The sequence below is a fragment of the Mauremys mutica genome, chromosome 11, assembly GCF_020497125.1.
Source record: "Mauremys mutica isolate MM-2020 ecotype Southern chromosome 11, ASM2049712v1, whole genome shotgun sequence".
Classification (NCBI taxonomy): Eukaryota; Metazoa; Chordata; order Testudines; family Geoemydidae; genus Mauremys; species Mauremys mutica.
Window position 1 is genome coordinate 13,456,379 of NC_059082.1, and position 26,761 is coordinate 13,483,139.

At 43.3% G+C, this 26,761-nt stretch overlaps 1 protein-coding gene across 3 annotated transcripts in view; it reads left to right on the plus strand.

Moving 5' to 3' along the window:
- The window catches only part of AGBL1 (AGBL carboxypeptidase 1), a 376,382-nt gene that overhangs the window by 212,312 nt on the left and 137,309 nt on the right, over positions 1–26,761 (plus strand). For all 3 annotated transcript variants that reach the window (XM_044981250.1, XM_044981251.1, XM_044981253.1), the window contains one exon: positions 8,201–8,377. In XM_044981250.1, coding sequence (XP_044837185.1) covers positions 8,201–8,377 — 177 coding nt within the window. The remainder of the gene's footprint in view (positions 1–8,200; positions 8,378–26,761) is intronic.

Sequence of the window (26,761 nt, forward strand, 5' to 3'; positions counted from 1 at the left end):
TAAGACCGTACTCAGAGTTGTTATAGTTTGACAGCAAACCATTGATATCTAGTGGGATCCCACAAGGGTCTGGCCTAGGTCTGGTAAGATTTAGTATTTTCATGAATGATTTGGATAATGGAGTGGAGAGTATGCTTATATAATTTGAAGATGACATCAAACTGGGAATGGTTGCTAGAAATTTGGGGGACAGGATTTTGAATTCAAAATGATGTTGGAAAATGATCTGAAATCAACAAGATGAAATGTAGTAAAGACAGGTGCAAAGTAGGAAGAAAAAATCAAATGCATAGCTACAGAATGGGGAAAAACTGGCTGCATAACTGAGGAGTAGTGCTGCCGAAAAAGATCTGAGGGTTATAGTGATCACAAATTGAATAGGAGTCAACTATGTGCTGCAGTTGCAAAAAAGGCCAATATAATTCTGGGGTGTATTAACAGGAGTGTTGTATGTAAGACACAAGAGGGAATTGTCCTGCTCTCTTCAGCACTGATGAGGCCTCAGGTGGAGTACTGTGTCCAGTTGTGGGCATGACACTTTAAGAAAGATACAGACAAATTGGAGAGTCCAGAGGAAAGCAACAAAAATGATAAATCTGATCTCTGAGGAAAGGTTAAAAAACCTGGGCATATTTAGTCTTGAAAAAAGACCGAGGAGAGACCTAATAACAGTCTTCAAATATGTTAAGGGCTGTTATAAAGAGGATGGTGCTAGATTGCTCTCCATGTCTACTGAAAGTAGGGCAAGAAATCATGTTTAATCTGCAGCAAGAGAGATTTTAGGTTAGATATTAGGAAAATCTTTCTAACTATAAGGGTAGTTAAGGTCTGGAATAGGCTTCCGATGGAGGTTGTGGAATCTCCATCATTACAGGTTTTTCAAAACAGGTTGGATAAACACCTGTCAGGGCTGGTCTAGGTGTCCCTGGTCACATCACAGTGCAGGGGGCTGCAAGAGGTGATCACTTGAGGTCCCTTCCAGTCTTACATTTCTATGATTAGGAATGGGCTCAATCTACAAAGTTTGGAGCTGAGTCTGAACTTCCCCAGAGTCCAGAGCCTGGAATGCAGTCCTGGGAGGCTGGACCCATCTCTAAAATCTAGATGCACCGAATATTAGCAGAAGTATCATCTGAATGAACATGCCCCCTAATCGATGGCCACTAATAGTTTCCTACCTGGGCAGCTACCTTTTTTTGTGTGAGTAAACTACACGCATGCATAACATCATTCATGATATAACCCTTGATGTACCATATAATAATGGTAAAAGGCCACAGGTCATGTTGCCATGTTGAATTCAATTGCCTTATTGTTAAAAGCACCATGTCAAAATAAAAATCAAGAGCCTGATTCACCACTATGCTACTTCAGTTTTACCCCAGCATGGCTTCATTGAAACCATGGAGTTACACAGGTGTCAAACTGGAGTAATGTAGCATTGAACTTATTTGACCCTGTATTTTTAAATAATATAATGTTTAGTGTAGAGAGCACCTACATGAGTAGATGATGCTATAGCTTTATCTTAGTATTAAGTTGTTGTCTTGTATGTTTTGTTGTTGTTGTTGTGACCTGGGGTTTTAGCAGGATGTTCAGTCCTGCCTGTGTATGCTGGACTTGGTACTTGCGGTGTCCCAATAAATCTGATTCGGTAATATTACAGTTTCCTTCAGTGTTTTTCCTGTGACAGGATTCTTAAAATAGAACCCATTGGAAACTCCTACTCTCTTTAACAGACCATTTGTTTCCCATTTCTATTTCATTCCTGTTAGAAAGTGAAACTAGACTAAATTATTTTTGCTCTGTGTTTAGTTAGCCTCGCTGTCTGGTTCTCAGGCACCAGCATCTGGCTGTTGGTTTGTAGTTTCTGACAGTTAAAGGGAATGAGTAATAGTTAAAAATCCCCCATTTTCAATGAAACTTTTTAAAAGTGTCTTGAAAATAATTCTGTTTGTATTAGGGAAGGAGAGTTGTCTAGTGGTTAAAATAGGAGACTGGTATACAGATCTAATGGGTTCTATTCCCAACGCTGCTGGATTTGTGTGACTTTAGGCAAGTCACTTCACCACCCTGTGTCTGTTTTCCCCATCTGAGATGAAATTATCTCTAATTATAGTTTTAAAAATAAATTTTTACAAAACCTAAGATGTAGTCCTAAACTGGTTTAAGAGGCACAGATTAGTGCGATCTGGCACAGAAGAGGTTAAAATGTTCTTGTATAGCGCTACACTGTTGTATGACTTGCACCTCTCCAAGACAATCTGCAACTCCCTCCCTTCCTTTAGATTACCACATCTTCCTCATTCATCTTCAGGCATCGTCCAAGGACTATACTTTCCCAGGAGGAAAGTGCTCCATCCAGGAGTGAAAGTAACTTAAGGGACTTACCGGTATGCAGGGACGGGGTCCTGAGCAAGGTATGGGGGGACTCAGGGGACGGACTCTTGAAATTCCCAGGCCCTTTAAATCACTGCCAGAGTCCAAGGGCTCCTGGCTGTTGTGTATTTGGTTGTCATGGGTTTTGTTACTATGGCAACTGAGTTAGACTATTAAGGGATAGCTCAGCCGGTTTCAACCGTCTGAGTGAGCTCTCTGTATCTGTAAATAAAATGGAGGTTTTGGTTAGCTGTCTGCTCTCTGGCCTCAAGTGATTGCTTCCTACACCGGCTGCCCCAAGGATATAACACTGGCCACTGCCGCTACCCTGGGGGGCAGCTTCCCTGGGTTCTTTAAATCGCTGCAGGAGCCCTGGGGTAGCAGCAGCGGCCGGGAGCCCCAGGGATCTGACAGTGATTTAAAGGGCCAGGGCTCCCTACTGTTGCTACTGCAGCCGGAGCCCCGGGCCCTTTAAATTGGCACCAGAGCCCATGGTAACGGTAGCAGCAGCCAGGAGCCCCGAGGCTCTGGCAGTGATTTAAAGGGCAAGGGGCTCTGGCCGCTGCCGGGAGCCCTGGGCCATTTAAATTGTTGCCAGAGCCCCAGGGCTCCTGGCTGCCACTACCCCATAGTTCCGGCAGCAGGGCTCTGGCAGCCCAGGGCACTTTTAAATTGTTGGCCTGGGGAAGCTGCCCCCTGCTGGTACGGTCGGCTGTGTATCAGCTGTGTATGCTGTACTGGACTCTACTGGCTTACTTTCACCTCTGGCTCCAGCACTCCTTGCAAGACCGACCTTAGCCAAATCTCCCTGTTTCACAAGTGGAGGAGAGAGAGTGCTCATAGTCAGCACAACTTTTGAAGTTGGGTTCTGTTTGGATTTCAGAAGCTTGAGAAGGCTGGGGAGAATCAACAGATATACAAGCAAAATTCAAACCTCACCTTCAGGCATCTGGAGTTTGTCTGGAATCTGCAATTAATCAATCCAGTGCAAGCCTCCGCTGCCATCCAAGAATGTGCTGCAGAGGCATTCTCCAGTCCACAGCCTGCATGTCTATTCCCCAGATGATAGGTGTTCATAAGTCCCTTAGATGGTATCATACAGGAAGTTATTCTGCTAAATCAGAGAGATTGGCATGTGGCTGCAGGATAAGACAGTGAGGTTTGGCTTTTCAAAGCAGAATAAGCGAGTTAGGTGCCCAAATCCCATTAAAAGCCAGTGGAATTTGGATGCTTAATTCACTTAAGGTTTCACGGAAAAGTAAATCTAAATGTTCCCCAACACTGGATTCCCCTTCTAGAATTCTAGAAAGCTAGGCTTACATCCACACTAGGATCGGGTATGTGGAGCCGAGCAAATCCTTTATTTTTTTGGTTCTGTAACCGAATCAATAAATTCTGTGTACTTCAAACGGAAACTAAAGTTTTTAATTTCTCAACAAAACAAGAAAATGAAAAGTTCATTTGGGTCAAATGAACTGTGTTGAATGGCAATTCAAAATGAAACGTCGAAATGGTTCATTTAGAAATAACATGAATTGTTTTGACATTTCCAACATTTTTGTTTTCAGGTTTTTTCACATGAAACTATTAGCTGATAGGTTGGGTGCCCTGAAAAAGGTGTTTTTCGGCAAATTTACTGTTGGCTGAAAAAATCTTGCCCAGCTCTCGTGTAGAGAAGCTAGCGGGTAGTGGGACTGAGCATTGATTTGATGGAGCTATGCACGCCCCAAGGCTAGACAAGCAGTAGAGACAGTGAGGTACAAAGAAGAGACTGGATTTCTGCAATGGGTACCTGCATGGCCCCACAGTATGCCAACATTTTTATGGCTGACTTAGAACAAAGCTTCCTCTGCTCTCGTCCCCTAACGCCCCTACTGTACTTGCGCTACATTGATGACATCTTCATCATCTGGACCCATGGGAAGGAGGCCCTTGAAGAATTCCACCAGTATTTCAACAATTTTCACTCCACCATCAACCTCAGCCTGGATCAATCCACACAAGAGATCCACTTCCTAGACACTACAGTGCAAATAAGCGATGGTCACATAAACACCACCCTATACTGGAAACCTACTGACCGCTGTAATTACCTACATGCCTCCAGCTTTCATCCAGAACACATCACAGGCTCTAAGATGCAACCGCATTTGCTCCAATCCCTCAGAGAAAAGACAAACACATACAGGATCTCTATCAAGCATTCTTAAAACTACAATACCCACCTGGTGAAGTGAAGAAACAGATTGACAGAGCTAGAAGGGTACCCAGAAGTCAGCTACTACAGGACAGGCCCAACAAAGAAAGTAACAGAATGCCACTAGCCATCACCTACAGCCCCCAACTAAAACCTCTCCAGTGCATCATCAAGGATCTACAACCTATCTTGAAGGACGATCACTCACTCTCACAGACCTTGGGAGACAGGCTAGTCCTCGCTTACAGACAGCCCTCAAACCTGAAGCAAATACTCACCAGCAACTACACACCACACAAACAAAATCACTAACCCAGGAACCAAACCCTGCAACAAACCCCGGTGCCAACTTTGTCCGCATATCTATTCAAGGGACATCATCATAGGACCTAACCATATCAGCCACACCATTAGGCGCTCGTTCACCTGCACATCTACCAATGTGATATATGCCATCATGTGCCAGCAATGCCCCTCTGCCATGTACATTGGCCAAATTGGACAGTCTCTGTGCAAAAGAATAAATGGACACAAATCTGACATCAAGAATTATAACATTAAAAAACCAGTAGGGGAACACTTCAGTCTCACTGGACACTCAATAACAGGCTTAAAAGTGGCAATTCTTAAAAAAAAAACTTCCAAAACAGACTCCAATGAGAAACTGCAGAACTGGAATTAATTTGCAACCTGGACACCATTAAATTAGGCCTGAATAAAGACTAGGAGTGGATGGGTCACTACAACAACTAATTTCCCCCTGCTGATACTCACACCTTCTTGTCAACTGTTTTGAAATGGGCCACCTTGATTACACTGAACTCATTAGCACTACAAAAGTGATTTTTCCTCCCTTCTTGTCAACTGTTGAGAGTAGCCCACTTCCACCTTAATTGAATTAGCATTTTAGCACTGCCCCCTCCCCCCCCCGCCACTTGGTAAGGCAACACCCATCTTTCCATATGCTGTGTATTTATATCTCCCTACTGTATTTTCCACTCTGTGCATCTAATGTGGTGTGGTTTAGCCCACGAAAGCTTATGCCCAAATAAATTTGTTAATCTCTAAGGTGCCACAAGGACTCCTGGTTGTTTTTGCTGATACAGATTAACACAGCTACCCTTCTGAAACCTGGATTTCTTGTGACATTGCTGCATGGCAAACAGCACTCATGGGTATGTCTACGCAGCAAGCAGGATCCCATGGCAGCGAGTCTCAGAGCCTGGGTCTGTGAGCCTGGGTCTGGATCTGTGGTTGTTGGTTGGTGGTGGTGATGGTTGTATGTACAGATGTAATGTTAACGAAGATATAATCCAAATAGTTAGGCCAAAAGTTTATAGTTTCTCTAAACGTGTTTTAGAAAACCTAATAAGTCTTTTTTTTTTCAATTCCAGTTAAGCCAAATATTCCCCTACTCAGTGTTGTGAACCCAAGGCCAATAAGACTGAGCTATAATAGTTCAGAATTGGACAGTAAAACTGACTTCTAAACAGAAGGGGAAATGGACTGATAAGATTTCACCACCCAAACTGAACACAATGAAAAGTAAATGGCATCAGTGGAGAGAGCCCACTGTAGGAATCTGTTCAATTCAACGGTTTAAGGTGGCGACAGTTATACAGGCAAAGAAAATGCACCCTTTATTTTAATATTGTATGGGCCAAATACACTCATGGTGTAAATGGTGCTCATTTACATTAGCATAGAATTTGGCCCATAATTTCTAATTTGATGGTCCAACGCTCTTTATTTTGGGCAGGGGGAGGAAATGTATACATATCCAAAGGTCCAATTCTAGCCAAGTGCAACTCCCATTGAAGTCAATGAACCCATTACATGTATGTTTTTATGGCACATTACCTCATGGGATCTGTAGTTCAGGCCCCCATTTTCTCATATGGGCGGGGATCCCTGAAGAATTATATTTCTCATGATGCAACACACTCTCCTGTAGCCGAGCTGCATGGTGCATCATGGGAGATGTAGCCATCCAGGGAACGTGGCTCAGAGGGGAGCCTGGCACATCAGGCTATCAGATGAAGTATTTCAGGTCAGTTCAAGAAACAGAAACTCAGCCTTTTGATTCATGAATGTCAAAATGTTTCATTTCAATCGAAAATCTTCAAATTCAATATTTCAACTTTTGTTCCCCATTTGAGACAAAGACGAACAATTAAATTTTGAAATTTCCCAAGGGATGGAAATTCTGCATTTTGCTCAGATCTACTGGTGCTCTGTAAATAATAACTATGTAGCTCTCTGTGACGGGTTGGATCACAGAAAGCCGCTTGGGGCTGCCAGCTGATGTGCCAAGACTGCTTCTGCCTCAGCTTTCCCTACCGTCCCAGCTTGGGACTTCAGTGCCCTGCCTGATTTGAGCCTGACCCGCTAGCCTGCTGAAACCCAGACCCAGGTCTGAACCACGTCCCCTAACAGCTGTAGGGTTAATTGAAAGCAGGTTAAGAAGTGTTCCTGTCTTTAACACTCAGATGAGACTACTTTTGCCTCTGCTTTCCCTGCCAGCTTGGGACTCCAGCACCCTGTCTTGTTGAGCCAGACACGCCAGTCTGCTCCAACACAGACCCAGTGTCTGAACCACATGCCCCAAATCTACAGACTTAATTGAAAGCAACTTAAGAAGTGTATCTGTCTTTAACACTCAGATGCCCAACTCCCAATGGGGTTCAAACCCCAATTAAATCCATTCATAAATTATTCACCCTCTATAACACTGATAGAGAGATATACACATCTGTTTGCCCCCTCCCAGATAGTAATACATACTCTGGGTTAATTAATAAGTAAAAAGTGATTTTATTAAATAAAGAAAGTAGGATTTAAGTGGTTCCAAGTAGCAGCAGACAGAACAAAGTGAATTACCAAGCAAAATAAAATAAAACACACATGTCTAAGCCTAGTACAGTAATAAAACCTACATACAGATAAAATCTCACTCTCAGAGATGTTTCAGTAGGTTTCTTTCACAGACTGGACACCTTCCAAGTCTGGGCACAATCCTTTCCCCGGTACAGTCCTTGTTCCAGCTGAGGTGGTAGTTAGGGGATTTCTCATGACTGCCACCCCCTTTTTTCTGTTTCACCCACGTATATATCTTTTGCATAAGGCGGGAATCCTTTGTCCCTCTCTGGTTTCCCACCCTCTTCTTCTCAGTGGAAAAGCACCTGGTTAAAGATCGATTCCAGTTCAGGTGACGTGATCACATGTCACTGTAAGACTTCATTACCCACTTGCCAGCACACACGTATACAGGAAGACTTACAAGTAAAACAGAGCCATCTACAGTCAATTGTCCTGGTTGATGGGAGCCATCAAGATTTCAAACCACCATTAATGGCCCCCACTTTGCATAATTACAATAGGCCCTCAGAGTTATATTTCATATTTCTAGTTTCTGATACAAGAGTGCTACATTTATACAAATAGGATGACCACACTCAGTAGATTATAAGCTTTGTAATGATACCTTACAAGAGACCTTCTGCATGAAGCATATTTTAGTTATATTATGTTCACACTCATCAACATACTTTCATAAAATCAAATAGCGTGCAACTCTCTCTATCTAATTCATGTTCTTATTCTTGTTTGATTCTTTTTTTGCAGACCCTCCCAAAAATCCTGGATAAAGTGGCACCTGCATTTGTCATGAGCAGCTGTAGCTTCCTGGTGGAGAAGTCACGTGAATCGACAGCACGGGTAGTAGTGTGGCGGGAGATTGGTGTGTTGAGGAGCTACACGATGGAGAACACCTACTGTGGCTGCAGCCATGGGCTCTACAAGGTGAGTACCTATGTCTGGGAGCCCATTCTTATCCTCTCTTCTCTCACTTAGACTTGCAGTGCAGGGATGAGCAGTTGTGTAATGGTGGGGTACTGTTTTACTGCTCAGGAGCCTTTGCTTTCCTGAGCCCTTCAGTGGAATGAACTCTGAAACATTTTGCTATAATTTGTTGCCACTGCTCCTGAGAGTAGAATTGCCTCCAAGTTTGTACTATAATAGTCCCATCAGACCTCAGTCTGCTGTCTACAGTGATACAATAGTCATAGTGTATCTCCTATTTTGCAGTGAAGGAGACAAGGCCTGATTTTTCTCATTTACCCTAGTGTAAATCAGGACTTGTTCCGTGAAGGCTGTGGAGTTACAGTGGTGTAAAACTGCTGTAAGTGGGCCTGGTTCTCCTTTCACACAATAAATGTTTCCTTGGTTCTAATTTAACTAAACCAAATTTACTCTGTCCTACAGAAGCTATATTAAGGGCAATCAGGTGTTCCAGAGAGATGTATGCTGCCTCTCCTTATTAAACTTTGCGACCTGATATGAAGCTCCATTTCCAGCAGTTGTAAGCCTGCATAACTCCATTCGCGGCATGAGACTGGTGTAATGGAATTCTGAGTCAGGCGCTGTGGCGCCAGTGGTTAGCATGATGTGATTGGAATGATTTGACATCTCTGTGCTATGTATTATAATTCTATTGTTGGCAAGAGATTCCTACCAAACCAGTGGGAAATAAAGCCATCATATAAATCACGAGACATTCTCAACTATATTATTAATGACACCCACAGCTAGAGGGAGAAATGTATACTCCGCTGCTTGCTCTGTGCTTACACCCTGCAGGTGTCGTCTAAATAAAAGACCCTGAGACAGTGGGCTCTGTCAAGGGAAGCTGATGGGCTGATTGTTTTAGTTTACTGTGAGCCTCCCTAACTCAGGGAACACCAACTGTTTTCCCTGCCAGTCTGTAATGACTCTTTGTACTTGCTGAAGAAACTCTCTGCATCCAAAGCAAAACGTGCAACCTTTGAGTTTGTTCCTAAAGCACAGACATCCAGCATCCACTATTGAATAGCTGTAAGATGAAAGAGCATTCTGGGTAATGCTATGCAAATGAGAACACCGGACGTGTTCTTGACACACATGGAGATATTTTTGTTTAGCATTAGACACACTGTAGTGAACTCCTCCTGATCATGTCAGGCCCATGCGAATACCCAGGGCTTGGTCTTATAAAGATATTTCCTCTGGGATACCTCAAGAAAACTGCAGCTTGCTGATGGTCTGGCAGGAAGTGGTGGGGTTGGGTCAGTCAGGGGTGCCCTTCTCTCTGAACCTGTTTTGCTCTAATCTCGCAACATGGGGCTCAAATGAGTGCTATACCAGAGGAAGTAGTGTTACTGATTCAGTAGGGAGACTTTTCTTTCTAAGTCAATACTGACTGTAGTCCCAAACGGCGTGAAGGAGGTACTTGTGTTGGAGGTGCTATGTGTTTTGAATGAGACACACATGCTCTGACTACTTGTGGCTGTTAAAAATCTTGTGGTATTTTTAACAAGAGTAAGGTTATTAACCCCAGTAATTATACTCTGCTGATCTGAGCTCTCTGTTCAGTGTCAAATGGTGAATTCTTCCTCTCCCAAAACAAATAGAGAGTCAGCGCCCCTCTACTCAGAGTTTTAATAAAGCAATTAGGGGTCCTAAAGGTCCTTCAAGATACTATAAATAAATAAATTAGTAATTAATACATTGCAAATTACTCTCTGAGCAAAGGATCTCAAGGATTTTGCAAACCGTATACACTAATCACTTTGCCCTCCAGTTAAGTGTAGCCAGGAGGAACTCAGCAGCTGCTTTACCAGTACGTAAACATATAAAAGTCCAGGGCAGGAAGTGAAGAAATAATTGCAGAGAGAATTTTAGGAAAGAGAATATAATTACCCAGATTGGCCAGAGCAGCACAACTGATACCTCCTTCTCCTGAGAAAAGAGCTAATGGATTTTTAATGAGCACCAGAGAGCAGAATTTTCGTCCTACATTTTATCCAGAAAGACAATGGTTGGAATCCTGACTCCAGGATGCCAAAACTCCTATTGATTTCAGTGGGACCAGGATTTCACCCAAATACCTCTAGCAATACAGTGTGCCCTAGCACCATGCTGGAGTATCAGACTCAGGATCATTATCCACTGAATCACTATGCATATCAGCTGTATCACCTAGGTAGTCCTTGACCCAACACTGCTTAGTTTGTGAGGTCTGATATGATCACAACTTAAGGTGGTAGAACAGTAATGTGAAAAGTCCTGTATAAATGCTTTATTCAGGGAATAGCTTCAGTGCATTTCTGTTGTTTTCTTAATGCCTCTTCTCTATTTTGGAGGTCTTAAGGGATATACAGAAATACCCTGTGTGGCAGGACCTGGACTTTCTTTTACCATCCTTTGAAGCATATGAAATGCATCTCTATTTTTCCCTCTGTTTTTTTTCCCATTGTCCTCACACTCATCACTGAGCAACTAAGCAGAATTGTAGGCAGCCAGCAGGGGAATCGGAGTAATTTTACATGTGGGCGCCTGTTGCAGGAGAGGGAATCAAATCTACGTTTTTTGTGACCCGTAAGGAAGTCTATGAGCTATAAAGCAGGATAGAAATTTCCGTTCTGAACATATTGCAAATGATTTCTGTATGTTGGAAAGCTCAGTCCCAGTTGGATTATGAGGTTATTATTCTAAGGTCATCTTTCCATTTTTTGTTTATCATTACCATTTATCCCAAAGACAGAGGACTCTTAAATATGCCCACGGGGGCATTTCTTCCTTCCATCATACGAATATAAATATTTTTGCAGTTTCTCAGGTTAAGGCAGCTTTAAAGTAGTTCCAGTCATTTCTCCCTCAGTACACTAAGTGCCTGATTGGTTAGAATTGAAATGATGTATCATTTCTTACGCTGACATTTATTTTGGAGCTGCATAAAAGATCATAAGCTATTACCTTCCAATAATTGATATCAATAGGAGATTTCCCCTTCTATTTAGGAATCTTTAACTAGGGTACTACTTGTTTTTGTTCTTTTGGATTTGGGTTCCTAGGAGAATATTCTCAACATGGTAAGCCAAAGATTCCATTGCATAGTTCCATGTAATACCCAAGTCCCACCCACCAAAGACTCTCTCATTAGAACCTGATAGTCCTGAAGCTCTTGGGTATAAATCATTTTTATAGGGCCACATTTTTCGAGAGGCCGCAATTTAGATACTGGTTCTGGGGCTGCAGTTTTGGAACCTCCAGCTCCCGTGTATGAAAATGACACAATTTAGAGAGGTACCTGATTTGTGGGTGTAATCTGTCAGTTAGATCTCTTCATCCTGTGACCGCTGCTCTCAGTTGACAGTATCTGCAGTTTTGCATTCACATTTGATTATAATTAGAATCTGTTTTTTAAACCATATGACAGCACCCCCCTACAATTATATCCATAAACTCACCTGGACAAACAGGCCCTTTGATTTTGTTTTTAATGCTTTTACTTATATAGCTTCTTAATGCACTTTACAAACAGCAACTAAGTCTCCCCCCACCCCATTTTACCAAGAGGGAAACTGAGGCTCAGATGACTGAAGACACTTGCCTGTGGCCATATCAGTAAGTTTTTGGCTGCCAGTCTCCCCATCTAAGAAATAACCCATGCTTCCTTCCCTGTTGCAAACAATAGGGCAACACATTCTGCTCTCCTTGTTCATGCAACTAATCTGTTTGCCCACCGTTCCCACTGACTTAGTCTGTGTAGTTACATAGAAAGCTACTAGGGAGTTAATAAAGGATTGGGCAAGAACAAAAAAGCCCTTCTAGATGCCATTAAAAAAAGCTGCCCTAAGCTGCATGTCAGTGGTAGGTGTGTCCTATGACATCAATGTGGAGGAGGGCTGAATTAAAATAAAACCCAGTACTTCCTGGTACTGGTGAGTCTAGCCAGAAAGAGTTTTCAGGGAATGTTGCCTGGCTTGCATTGAAATTTACAACCCCCCATTTTAGAAATTGTTCATTGTGTCAAAAATAAGAAAGGTGTTTGGCACTTGTGATATTCTAATAAGAATCAAGAGTGACCCCAACCTCATTTAAAAGTCATTTGACTTCAAAAGGCTGGGAATATAAAAGATGGTTTATCTCTGTTGAATCTCTCTGTCTCTGTGATCAATGGAAATACAGTAAACCAGTCGCCCTTAAGGAAGAGAAACATAAAACCAAAGAAACTATTGATCTTATCTGAGATTTTATTCAACCTAAGGAAGATGAAGAAAAAGCCAAACCCCAACTCATTCTCATTCCATCTAGATTGCCTGATGGAGTCTTACAGGAACTGTGTCTCTATCGTAAAGTGTTGCTAAAAAAAGGAGTAATGGATTTCAGTGGGGAATTTTCCCTCCCACTCCTACCTCTTTAGAAACCCTATGGTCGAAAGAGAAAAACAATCAGAAAATTGAAGAAGCTCACAAGTTCATTGCCTCTGTGAGGCTGAGTATTTGGTGAGCTGGTGGACTAAATCAAACACTCTTCCAGCCCACAAGATGGGTTTTATTGCAACAACCTGTCAGATATTCAGTTTGTTGAGACCATCTTTTGTTTGTGTGAAAATGAATTCTGTGTGGCACCTTTTAAAGAAATTTTACCCATTCTGACTAATTTAGTCTCCAGTGAGCTCTCTTTTGATACTTACACAAGTTTCTCCTGGGTTTCATTTCCTGCCCTTATATATAATATAACTTTGCCATGACCATCCAGTACCAGGCTATTCAATACCATGCCATATAGTATCATATCACAATTTATTATACCATCCTATTCTGTTCCATGCCATACCATACTGGAGAATATTTAGTACTGTACTGTACCATACTGGGTTAGTCCGTTCCATACCATGCTGTACATAGGACTGGAAGGGACTTCCTAGGTCACTGTGTCCAGTCCTCTGCTATTGCAGGCAGTGCTCTTAGATAATCATGTTCATAAATTTATTAAGCTCCATGTTAAAATTAATAAGGTTGTTTGCCCCACTTCTATTGGAAAGCGGTCATAGAATCACACTTTTCTGATGTTTGGAAACTTTCTACTAATTTCCAGCCTAAATTTACTCATAGTCAGTTTATACTCATTCATTCTTGAGCCAGCATTGTTCTTTAGCTTAAATAATGCTTCTCCATCCCTAGTTTTCAGCCCTGTGGTGTATTTATAGAGAGCAACCATATCCCTGCTAACCCTTCATTTTGCTAGGCTAAACAAGCCAAGCTCTTAAAGTAAGTCTATACTGCATGCTCCTTTCGGCAGCATGTAGAATATACTGCGCGCGCCCCTAAGCATGGGTATAAATAGCAGTGAGGCACTGTTTAGACAAGTAAAGAAACTCCTGAATCCTATGGGTATGTACCCTCCAGGGCTCTCTACATGCTCAAGCAGTGCCTCCTCTTCTGCACTGCTATTTTTATCAGCATAGTGTCCCACTGCCTTCCTGCTGCTGGAGTCTTTCCCTGCTCCAGGGAGCTGCTGGAGCCTCCCTCCTCCCCTCGCTGGAGTCTTTTCCTGAGGTGGGGAAAGCTCTGGTAACTCCACATAGCTCTCAGTTGCAGTGGGGAAGGGTTCCGGCAGTTGACCACTGCTGAGCCTTTCTCCTCTGCCTCCACCCTGCCAGAGCTTTCACTGACATGTGTAGCTACACACCATAGTGAGGACACAGTGTCTACATGTCACCACAAGACATATCCTCATATGCTACATGTCTCCACAAGAGGTGTGCAACATAGATGTAGCCTTAGGGCTAGTCTATGCTAGAAACACTGCAGTGGCGCAGCTGTAGCACGTCTGGTGAAGACGCTCTGCCAGCGGGAGAGAGTTCTCCCATCGGCATAATAAAACCACCTCAGCAAGAGGAGATAGCTATGTAGGTGGGAGAAGCTCTCCCACCAACATAGCGCTGTCCACACTGGCGCTTAGGTCGGTGTAACTTACATTGCTCACACCCCTGAACAACATAAATTGTACTGACATAAGTGGTAGTGTTTAGTCTCCTTTAGTCTCCTCTCATCAGATATGTTCTCCATTCCTCTGATCATGCTAGTAGCCCTTTTCTGCACCTGTCCTGCATTATATTATTCAGTACCCTACTGTATCATACTACTGTTCAATTCGTATACTGCCCTGTATTTTTCAGCTCCATCCCATGCTACACCTTGGCTTACCATTCTGTACTGCACCATGCTTTCAGTATCATGCAATGCTGGTACAGAATTTTGCCCGGCATGTGTACATGATGGAGGAAATAAATCAGTAAGGAAATAGATTTTAGCCTCATGCTACAAAGGGCTTATTATAAACAACAGGGAGTAACACAAATGAGTTGTAAAATGATTACAGATACCTTGACAGTGCCCTTTGAAGTGGATTTTACTGGTGATATAGATCGTTCTTTGAAGAGAGCCTTTGGGAGTGGAGAGGGAAACAGTTTTTGTTTCCCAATCTAATGCTTCTAACTTGGAGAAATTGAACAGTCCTGACTTTCTCATCAGACTTGAGTGGAAGAGGGAATAACCACCACTTCCCGGACGACTTTGGGTACAAGGATAGCAGTATCAGGCAGAGTGCTAACAGACAAGTGCTCGAGACTTTGTCGACAATCCTTCAAAAGCTCTCTGTCAAAGCTAAAATCCATCAAAGACCCAACATTTCCATCACACAGTCTTTCACTATAATAATGTTAGTTGCTCAGCTCACTGGGTGAAGTCATGAAGCCAAGTATGGTGGGTGAGCTGCGAGGAACGTTTTAGGGTAAAAAGGGGTTTAAAAGACTCTGATCCTGATTCTCCACTTCTCTGCACTGGGTGGAGTCATTTACACTGGCGCAAAGTGGGTGTTAAAGGCCACTGAATCAGAATAGTAGTGGTTTTCCCTCGCTTTGCACTGTTGTAAATAACTACCCAGGGTGCTGGCCAATATAGAATCAGGCTACAATAATTTGAAAAAAGTAAAAGCAACTGGAAAGCTCAGCATACCTTGGTTAAACCCTGGGAGTCTTCAGAAGTTACAAATGGCAACCAGGAGCCGTGCATGGTGTGTGCCATTGGCAGGGCTGAATTAAGGCATAAGCAACCGTGGCACGTGCCTAGGGCCCAGTTCATGCTGAGGAGGGGCAACCTGAGCTTTCGCTGGTCTGCTTCAGGAGCCGGCCTTGTGGCTGTGGCGAGGAGAAGCAGCACTGGCCACCCCCTGAACACTCAGGGTTGGCCCTACTGCCCCGCCTTCATGATGGGCGAGGGGCCTGTGAGGCCAAACTTCAGTGACCGCCATTCACACAGGTTTGGCCCCTTGGCCCTTCCCCCATCACGATGGAGGGACTGCCGGGCCAAACGTCAATAGGCAGTGGGGCAGCCTGCGCTGCTGCTCCTTGCCACTGCTGTGCGGCTGGCACCGGCACCAGGGCTTCCCGATCAGAGGCCTGGACAGCCTTTTCTGTGACTTGTGTCATCTGAAATGTTTTAAGAAAGTACCATGCTGGTGAATGTGGCAGAGTTATAGGAAGAGCATCATGATGAGCAGTTCTGCCCCTCCCTCAGAGAGGGACTTCTTTCATGACGATTCTCCTTGTTTCTGCTTTTTTATGACCAGAGCTAGCCAAATGATTCATAATGAATAATTTGTTCAGTGAATGTTGCCTTTTTCTTTTCTTTGTGGGTCATCTGTTGGCAGCTCCCAAAGTGTACCCGTTATTTCAAATTACTCACTGCATAATTTCTGTGAGCAATTCTTGGTCTGATTGTTACAGGTATTTGATATTCATAATTTGAGTTGCTTCAATAGGTCACATGGTTTTGTTTTGGTTCCCTGATAGGATGGACATTACTTTAGGCTTCTGGGTGCAGAAACCGGATTTATTCATTTGAAATCCTCTTTTTGCCAGTATTCTGCAATATTTGCCAAAAAATGTTGTTTCAGCAACTAAATGCCTTTGCTCAGTATCTGTGGGAATGGGTGCAAAGAGAATGGGCTTGAAATTTTTAAAAATTCAAATGTACATTTTGTGGAAAATGTTGGCAATGTTCACACAGCTCTGTCTGTGACTGTTCATATCACAGTTTGCTTTTGTCTCCCAAAGCCTGTATTTGTAGAAAGTAGGGCTGTCAAGCGATTAAAAAATTTAATCGTGATTAGTGGCACGATTAATCGCACAGTTAAACAGTAATAGAATACCATGAATTTAAATATTTTTTGACATTTTCACATAGATTGATTTTAATTACAACACAGAATACAAAGTGTACAATGATTACTTTATATTAATTTTTATTACAAATATTTGTGCTGTAAAAAACAAAAAATAGTATTTTTCAATGCACCTCATACAAGTATTTTAGTGCAATCTCTTTATCATGAAAGTTGAACTTAGAAATGTAGAATTATGTATAAAAAAACCTGCACTCAAAAACAAAACAATGTAAAACTTTACAAGTCCACTCAGTCCTACTTCTTGTTCAGCCAGTCAGTCAGACAAACAAGTTTGTTTACATTTACAGGAGATAATGCTGCTGGCTTCTTATTTTGGTAGTCAGCATTGCAAGGTATTTACATGCGAGATATGCTAAACATTTGTATGCCCCTTCATGCTTCGGCTCCCATTCCAGAAGACATGCTTCCATGCTAATGACGCTCGTTAAAAAATAATATGTTAATTATATTTTGACTGAACTCCTTGGGGGAGAATAATATGTCTCCTGCTCTGTTTTACCCTCATTCTGCCATGTATTTCATATTATAGCAGCCTCGGGTGCTGACCCAGCATATGTTGTTCGACTCACACTGCAGATTTGATAAAATGCAAAGAAGGTACCAATGTGAGATTTCTAAAGATAGCTACAGCACTCAACCCAAAGTTTAAGAATCTAAATTACCTTCCAAAATCTGAGAGGGATGAGGTGTGGAGCATGCTTTCAGAAGTCTTAAAAAAGCAACACTCCGATGAGGTAACTATAGAACCTGAACCACCAAAGGAGAAAATCAACCTTCTGCTGGTGGCATCTGACTCAGATGATGAAAGTAAACATGCATCAGTCTGTCAGCAGCATGGACGCATGTCCTCTGGCATGGTGGTTGAAGCACGATGGGACATATGAAACTTTAGCGAATCTAGCACGTAAATATCTTGCAACGCCAGATACAACAGTGCCATGTGAATGTCTATTTTCACTTTCAGGTGACACTGTAACCAAGAAGCAGGCAGCATTATCTCCTGCAAATGTAAACAAACTTGTTTGTCTGACTGACTGGCTGAACAAGAAGTAGGACTGAGTGGACTTGGAAGCTCTAAAGTTTTACACTGTTTTGTGTTTGAGTGCAGTTATGTAACAAGAAATCTACATTTGTAAATTGCACTTTCACGATAAAGAGATTACATTATAGTACTTGTATGAAGTGAATTGAAAAATACTATTTCTTTTGTTTGTAGTTTTTACAGTGCAAATATTTGTAATAAAAATAGTAACATAAAGTGAGCACTGTACACTTTGTATTCTGTCTTGTAATTTAAATCAATATATTTGAAAATGTAGAAACACATCCAAAAATAGTTCATAAATTTCAATTGGTATACAATGCGATTAAAACTGTAATTAATCACGATTAATTTTGTTGAGTTAATCCTATGAGTTAACTACAATTAATCAACAGCCCTAATAGTAAGTATGAGGGACTCAGAGGCATCTTTGAAACTTAAACTGCCAAAATGTCAACTAAAAAATTACACCCTCTACAGGGAAAAGCCTTAGTAAGCAGCTAGACCTTGAAGGTCTGCTAACTATGGGGTTCTTTCTTACCAATAGGAGAAGCAAATCCCAGAGCTGTGGGATTCCACAGAGATTGTCATGACCTCAACAACCCCAGGAGATGTGGGAATAGCCAGTGGGAGTATCCTGGAAGGTCTCAACTCCCATATTGGTGAACAAGGAGAGATGTCACTATGAGTCATGACCCAAACCACATAGGGCTTAAATGGTTTCTTCATAGTCCACAATTCAGTGATATTTACTAGACGTACTTCTAAGATGCTCACCACTGTTGTGTCTGAGCACCATTAATTTAAAAGTCTGTATATTTCAAGACAAAGAAATAAGACTCTCCATATTCCTCCCCCCACCCTTCTGCTATCAACCCCTCTGCAGATAACAACTTCTTATTTAGGAGATATCATAATTGGATGGTGTGTTTCTTCCAGGTTTCCCCTGCATCTATTTTAGGAGAAGGCTCACAGAAAAAAGATGTCTTGCATTACATTGCACCTTCCGTGCACAATAGTGATCTCTGACATTAGTGTATTCCACCATCCAAGGCCTTGTGCTGAGAACACTCTGCCCCATCCCCCGTGATTTTGAACTTGCACCGTCAACCTTAGATGCCCCCTCCAAGCCTAACCGTTCTTTGAATGAACCTGAAAACAGCAGTGCTCTTCTTGTGAGTTTGCCACTGTGAGAACAAATGGTCATTTTCCCAGGGGTGCCAAATATTTCTGATTTCTTCCGGGAAGTTAGTACAGGGGGTAGTTGCCTGTCAACTGCCAAGCAGTGGCCCATCTGTTGAAGTGTCCCAGGGATGCCTCCTTGAAATGTATTTTGGAGAAAGTCCTCCCTTGGCACCTGCTGTGGTGGAATTCAGCTGTCACTCGATCCATCTGCTTCCTGTTCCTGCGTTGAAAGATTCAAGCGCTGGGGGACTGGGGGATGTACCATTGTGTTTGAGCTCAGTGCTACTGTGGGTGGAGTAGAATGATACCTAAAAGAGAAGGATGGCATTTTAGTCTTCCTTTCCCTCCCTCCCCCAACATACTCAAGAAATAAATAGAATAAAAAATTAGAACTGTCAGAAAACACGGGGCAAAACTATTTGAATCTCTCTTTGTGGCAGTGTCCCAAAAACATGACATGCTTAAAAGTTCTAGACATTTATGTAAACAAAAGGAAACTGTTGATTCAAATTTGAATCAAGACTGAGGATATTTATTTTAAACTACATTTGAGTCATTGAAAACCTGTCCTGTTTTGTTTTATTTAGTTTATTTCCTCTGAGACATTGAGTGAAATTCATTCCTGATTTCATTCGTTGACTTCAGTGGAGTTACAGCCAGGATGAATATGGACCTATAGTTTTAGGAAGATGCTGCAGAGACATTCCTGTGCTCTAAGATCTGTGCATGAGGAAGGTCAGGGCAAGGTCTTCAGGCAATCAGTGCACAAGGACTAGATATGTCTCTGGATGATTGTATGGAAGGGAATGGGAACCCCAATGCTAGGTCCCTGACTGATGACCAAATATCTGGGAGAGACACTAGGTTTTATCCTTAGTCATGCACTACCAGAAATGGTGCCAGTAATCCATATTCAGTTAAACAGCATGGGAAAAACTGTGTGAAGAGGAGGTCCCAGTGAGTGGATTTAGTGGTCATCAAACTGAGGGATAGATGGCTCTGATTAGATCCAAGTACAGTGTGGGTAGGCTCCGGGCATGCTTCCCATACACCGCACTACCACTCTGCTTAAATATAAGCTGCAACATACTCCTGTCCTGGGCTACCCACAACAATTAACCAGTGTACTTCACTCCCAATGTCTGTCATCCTCTGGTGTTCCAGTTCCACGCTCCCCTCTGCCAGTGCAGCTGAGTCCTGAGATGCTGCATCCCTGTATGGAGTGATCAGGCTTTACAGAGCTGAGATGTGCAGTCATCATCAAATGATGGCCAAACTGTGGTTTCTGATATTGACAAGTAGCATAATGATTAGGCTGAAACCACTGCATTCAATTCTCGTTGGCTTGTTGCTATGTTACTGTGTGCTGTGACCCTCTTAGATTCCACAAAGCAAGATGAGGATCAGGGCATGGCTTCAGGTGGTGCTGATCCTATGATGGAATTCTTTCCTCTGAGTCAGTACTAACATTGGCTTCCTGCTAAGGTCAGGAGTTAGAGTTAGTGAAGATGCTGAGGCGAGGATGGGATATAAAACTGCTGACCATTTGTGGTTCTAAATACCACATGGCCCTAGTTATAACAGTGGACTAGTCCTGTGTAGTCCTGTATGTAGTCCTGGCCAAATTCCAGTTTGGATAATTATAGTCTACCTGCAGCATTCCTTCTGCACTTTCAGTTGGATATGGGAGTGCTCCTCATAACCTACCCTATACTCTTTTGTAGCGTTGCTACAGTTGGTGTAAGAACTCATGTGTTTTACTGCAGGAGTGACTGTATTTTACTGGTAAAGGAAGTGAATTCCTATTTACTCTGAACCTGCCTCAAAGAAGAATTGTGGGGCTTCATAAATGAAGTGCTTGCCAAGTGCTCTCTTCCCATAAACTGAACATGTGAACCCAGGTCCCCAAGGAAGCAGCAAAGGTCACCACAGGTTTTGGAACAAACACAAATGACAGGGAACAGATACAATATCAGATGCTTCTTTGTTGAGCGTTGCGCAGCAGTAGCCGTAGCATTTGTTGGCTGTCTTCGAAACGATGTCTCTTCACTGGAATGACAGCACCTGAACAGATGCAGCAGGCACGCAGGACAGCAGTGTGTGTGGGTTTTGCAGATGGCCGGTGGCTGCCATTCCAACCCACAAGATGCAATAACAGCTGAGGAGAGGCTGCATTCACCCCCACAGCCTGTCTCTAGGTTTTCATGGGGCTGAATTCCACTGGGCCCCTGCTAGTCCAACTACTCAGGCTATGTGCTAGGACGGAATGAATTTCATCCAAAGAGGGCAATTGGTACATAAGAGGACAGGGCTTTCTGCTCACATTGTGACATAGCACTGGGAAAAGAAGGTCAGGGTCCAGGATGTTGATCAGTAGCACTTGAGGTCTAGACATTACTGGGTTTGCAGAACCCTCCCTCTCTGTTCCAAACTAAATGTTTTTAAAGGGTGGTTCCTATAAAAAACTAATGTAGCTTGTAAGCTCCTTTGGCCAGAGTCTCTCTCTTCCCCTTTATGCAGTTGTAATGCTGACGGACCCCGGTCGTCGGTGGGCGGGATCGAACCTGGGACCTCTGGAGCTTCGTTCATGAGCCTCTACAGCAGAAGCTAAAAGCCAACTGGTTCTTAGCTAAGGCTGTCGAACAGACTCATTTAACTCTCTCGGTGCCACTAAATGGGACAGAACACCACACCCAGGAGATGTGGGGGTTACACGGTGCAATGTGTGTAAGGTCGGCATTCAGCATGAATGAAGGTGCTCTGTTGTGAGGATTGACAATGAATGTTTATACTCCACTAATACCTAAGATGGGGAGAAGTGAATTACCGTCTCCTTGATTACTGCACTACCCTGGGGTAATACAAAGTAAAATGAGGTTACCAAATGGATCCAAGTTCAGAGTATGCGTCTGCAATGGCAAAACACAGTCTAAAGTCAGAGAGAGTATAAAGCAATCCTAGAAACTAACCTAGATGTAAAGCCCAAGGAAGTGGGGTGAGAGGGAAGAGGTTCTCATGTCATTTTATGCAATACACCCCAGCCTTCCAGTTTCCTGCTCCTTTAGAATAAAGATGCACATCATAAATGTGGGTGGAGTGAGGAGGACAGTGTCTGAAGTACAGAGTCAGACAAAAGCCTGGAAGGCAGCAGCCTGCTGGATCCTAGCCAGGACCCATTGTGGGACCTCAGGTCAGCCACTTGACCTTTCTGTGCCTCTTCTACTTAATCAGTCAAGCTGGTAAATAGGATACAAATCAGGGCTTGGCTGAGAAGTGGGTGCTGCATCTCAGCCTGGCTTTCCTGGGTAGAAATATGTTACGAAAAGGGAAAACAATGGTCCTGAACCACAAAGAGATACAAACGCCGCTGGCTCTGCCTTTTGGAGCCAACTTCAAAGCTCTCATTAAGTGTAATCTCAGGACCTCTGCTCCCCTTGCTTGCTAAGCAAAAGGCCTGACCCAGCAAAGACCCCTTCAGTGGGAGCGGCACATCTTAAATCAGTTCCTTCGGCTCCTCTGCTGATGTGTTCTTAGGTCTCGACCGGCCCCAAACTAGAGAATGAATCTCCCACCATATGGTTAAATTACAGCACAATAAACAATGACTACAGGGATGAGATCACAATAGATCTGAATCCGCGGAGCTGGGAAGCCTCCAGTGCTGCTGGGGTTCCAGCATGCTTGGCTGTATTCAGAATAATGAAGCAGCACTCTCCCCCACGCTGATTGGAACAGCTCTCACAGCACTGCCGTCAGCCCCTCCTCTTTTGGAATCAACCTCTGGGCTCTCAGTCCAGCAAATCCCTTCAACCTTCTGCTCCTCTTTGTCCAGTAAATGCTGTTACTGTTTGCTAGTGGGCATTAGGCTGCAGGACACAGTGAGCCTCTTGTGGGCAGAGAGGTGGGAGAGGGGCATTGCCTCCGCTCCTTCCTGCCCCTGAATCCTAGAAGATTTTCTTTTGAATTGATTTTTTTTGTGATTTTTGGGGGCTAATTTTCACATCGAAACAAACAATAAAAAATACAAAAAGCTAAACGACTTACAACTTGTATATCTTACCAACTACTGCCCGTTTCCCAGGGATTGCAAATACAGATATGCAATTATGCACCCTTACACCTTGTCAAAGCTACAAGACTAGACAATACAAAAGCTGGCACTATTGTGCAGACATTACATATTAAAATGGGGATAACAAAACAAAAAAGACACGTACAAATAGGCAGAAAAGAGTGAGGGCTGGTACAGGAAGAGGGAGGGGAAAAGTGGAGAGGACAGGAGGAATGGAAGTTTGGCATTATCTGAAGTATCTCAGCATTCTTTATCCAAATGTATGAATAAACAGAGCCCAAATTTCTTCAAATTCATATAATTGCCGTTTATGCTGATAAGCTATTATTTCTGGCGCTGCTAACTCAGACAGGTCTGAATGCTATTGATCTGCTCTGGGCATAAGCCTGCTCCTCCATTTTCATAAAATCATACACTTGGTCATCATAGTGGCCCTCACAAACCAAAGTCGTTGTGGCGAAGTTAAACCCAGCACAGTAGGTACATAACCTAGGATATAATTTTCACCTGAGGTTTGGTTACTGGAGGCAAGCACTGACTCCCTTTCCCACACTTTCACAAAGAACTCCAGACCAATGGAGTTCCTCTTTACTACCAAAGCATCGATAGTGGACACGGGCCTGGGGAGTTTATGAAGCATTTCCAAGATTCCCAGTAGCTCTCTGGTAGTCTAAGGGCATCTGGACCAAACTGATACATTAGCAAATGTCACTTGTAAATACTGCCACTCCAATGAGGGCGTGTTGCTTTAGTGTTAGAAAAGAGACAAAGCTCACATCCTAGACTCATTAGGAAATCATGTGATGACCTGGCTCAGCCAGTTGTTCCAAATTATAGGTTCCCCCCCTAATTTGCAAGTCTGGGTTACCCCAGATAGGTGATTTTGCATGACAGTGAGGATGAAATTGGTACCTCTTAGCTAGGATAGTTCAGACCTTGCATGCAGCCACCACTGACTTCACCTTACTTTTCTCCATCAGACAAAAAGAGGCACCGAGTAGACCCGCAGGGGGAATTGGATGTATTAACATCTGTTCCGTTTCTACCCATGTGGGCATACGGTTTGTAGCATGCTGGAACCAGTTTGACATCAGTGACATGGTAAAAGGGATAATAGTAATTCTGTAGGTTTGTGAGCCCACACACCGCCTGTGCTGCATGGAACTGGAGGTTTTTAAGTGATAGTCATGAGCATTGACCAAGGTTGCACAGAAAGACACTAACACAGGTAGATCACTTAGAATATAGAGAAGCGTAGGCAGAATATTCTTTTTTATTTTTATTAACCCTTCTGCACAGGCTCAGGGAGAGAGGATGCCACCTATTTGTATCACTAGTTATTTGAGAGAGTACAGGATCTATATTTATCTTTACTAGTTTGTTAGTGTTTCTTGGTACTTTTATACCTAGGTAGTTCATTGCATCATTTGCCTATGAAAATTCTATTAAGAGAAAGCCCCACTACATGACAACCAGGAGATTTCCAATAGTTCCAATTTTTCCCAATTTATTTTATATAAGACGTTGTTCTATATTTTTGAATTAGTGATAGGAGGGCTGGAATAGTGGTTTCTGATTTGGAGATAGATGAAGGGGCATCGTCTGTATATAATAACATCAATTAATACTCCATGGAACCAAGTTGTGTGCCTCAGATATCTGGATTGTTGTTGCCAGGGGCTCAAGAGCCAAATCAAAGGGTGGTGGAGACAACAGGCACCCTTGCCTAGTGCTCCAGAATAAGCTGAACATATCCGAGGTCATATTGTTTTTTCAGAGAGGCTTGGTGAGAATATCACAGTTGGATCCAAGAACTAAGTATGGGTCCAAATCCAAATTTTTGAAGGGTATCAAATGTATATGGCCAGCCCTCTCTATCGAAAGGCTTTGGGCATGTAAGGCTAATACGCATTGTGGATCAGGGTTATCATATTTCATTCCTGTAACATGAACAAGTTGTCAAGGGCTGTCAGAGCCATGATGGGCTCTGACAAACGTGACTTGATTTGGGTGTAGGAAAGTACCCCAAACTTTCACCAGTCTCATCACCAGAAATTTTGCTATCATTTGCCATCACTATTAAAAGTGAAATTGGCCTGTAATTGGACCATAGTGTGACCTCTCTTCCTGGTTTAGGAATAACTGATATTAGGGCTTCCCTCCTTTTGAAAGGTATGTTAAACAATAATGTCTTTGCATCACTGTAAGGCAGTGTTTCCCAAACTGGGGCCGCCGCTTGTGTAGGGAAAGCCCCTGGCAGGCCGGGGCGGTTTGTTTACCTGCTGCATCCTCAGGTTCAGCCGATCGCGGCTCCCATTGGCCGTGGTTCGCCACTCCAGGCCAATGGGAGCTGTTGGAAGCGAGCCAGTACGTTCCTCGGCCCACGCTGCTTCCAGCAGCTCCCATTGGCCTGGAGCAGCGAACCGCAGCCAGTGGGAGCCGCGATCAGCCAAACCTGCGGATGCGGGAGGTAAACAAACTGGCCTGGCCTGCCAGGGGCTTTCCTTACACAAGCAGCATCCCAAGTTTGGGAAACACTGCTCTAAGGGCCTCCTCCCTCAGGCTCCTCCTTCCTGCCCTAGCTGGTCATTTACTGCAAGGGCTATTCCGCCTTTTGACATGACAAGCTGGCCTCTGCCAAGAATGCATCAGAGATGGACTTAGAGCAGAGCATGGGACTGGATCCCTAGAAGCAGGGCTGGCTTTAGGAAGTGCGGGGCCCGATTCGAATAGTTTCGACGGGACCCCGGCACGGATGACTCACCCAGCGGCGCTCTGGGTCTTTGCTCCGGGTCTTCTGCGGCACTGAAGGACCCACTGCCGAAATGCCGCCAAAGACCCGGAGCAAGTGAAGGACCTGCTGCCGAAGTGCCGCCGAAGACCCGAAGCGCCGCCAAGTGAGTAAAAATTAATAAGGCACCTAAGTTAGGCATTCTTTTTTAGGGTGCGGGGCCCTCTTAGGCACAGGGCCTGATTTGGGGGAATCGGCCTAAAGCCGACCCTGCCTAGAAGGTAGTAGAAAGAGAGAGGTGGACATGGAGAGAGGCTGAAGGGAGTCAGCAGTGCTGATGTTTAATACATTCTACTGATATGGAACAAGAAGGGCCACAGTTTATTAATCAAAACAAAAGGTTCCTTTCCATCTAGGGACTTAGCACCCAATCTCCCAACCTTGCAAGTATGAGAGACCAGGAGTTAAAGAGCAAATCCAGGTACCTTCTGCAGCACTGTAGAGCACTAAGCATTAGGATGCTACATCCCCAGAAGAGTAAGAGTATGTGCAGGGAATCCTGGTTTCTTGCATAAAAGGGATCACTTAAAGCAGAAGATCCAGGAGGAAATGCATTCATGGCTCTGTGGAAGAGTAAATCTGTGAATTAGGAGAACAGCGGTTGTGTTTTGCTGGGGAATAGGACAGGAGTTCAGGGGGGATTATTAATTACTCATAACCAACATTTGCATGTGCAGTCATACAAAATCAATAAATGGTCACACTGACATGATTGAGTAGAAGAAACTTAGCATGCACATGAAGAAAGAACATTATCCTCTGCTCTTAGATTTAAAAATGTTTCCCTGCAGTGCTGCAAGACCAGACTCATCAGAATTGTGCTAGCACCTAAAAAACAGAAAGTGAAACTGACTACCATTGACTCATTAGGCTTGTCTGGGTGTAACTGAGGGCAGAATTTGGCCCCAAATGAGAAACTAACTAATTCAATCTAATTTCACTGTCCAGAGTGTTAGAACAAATGGGAAACCAACAGCATAAATGAAGTAATTTATATTTTAAATATTACTTCCGTTTTACTAA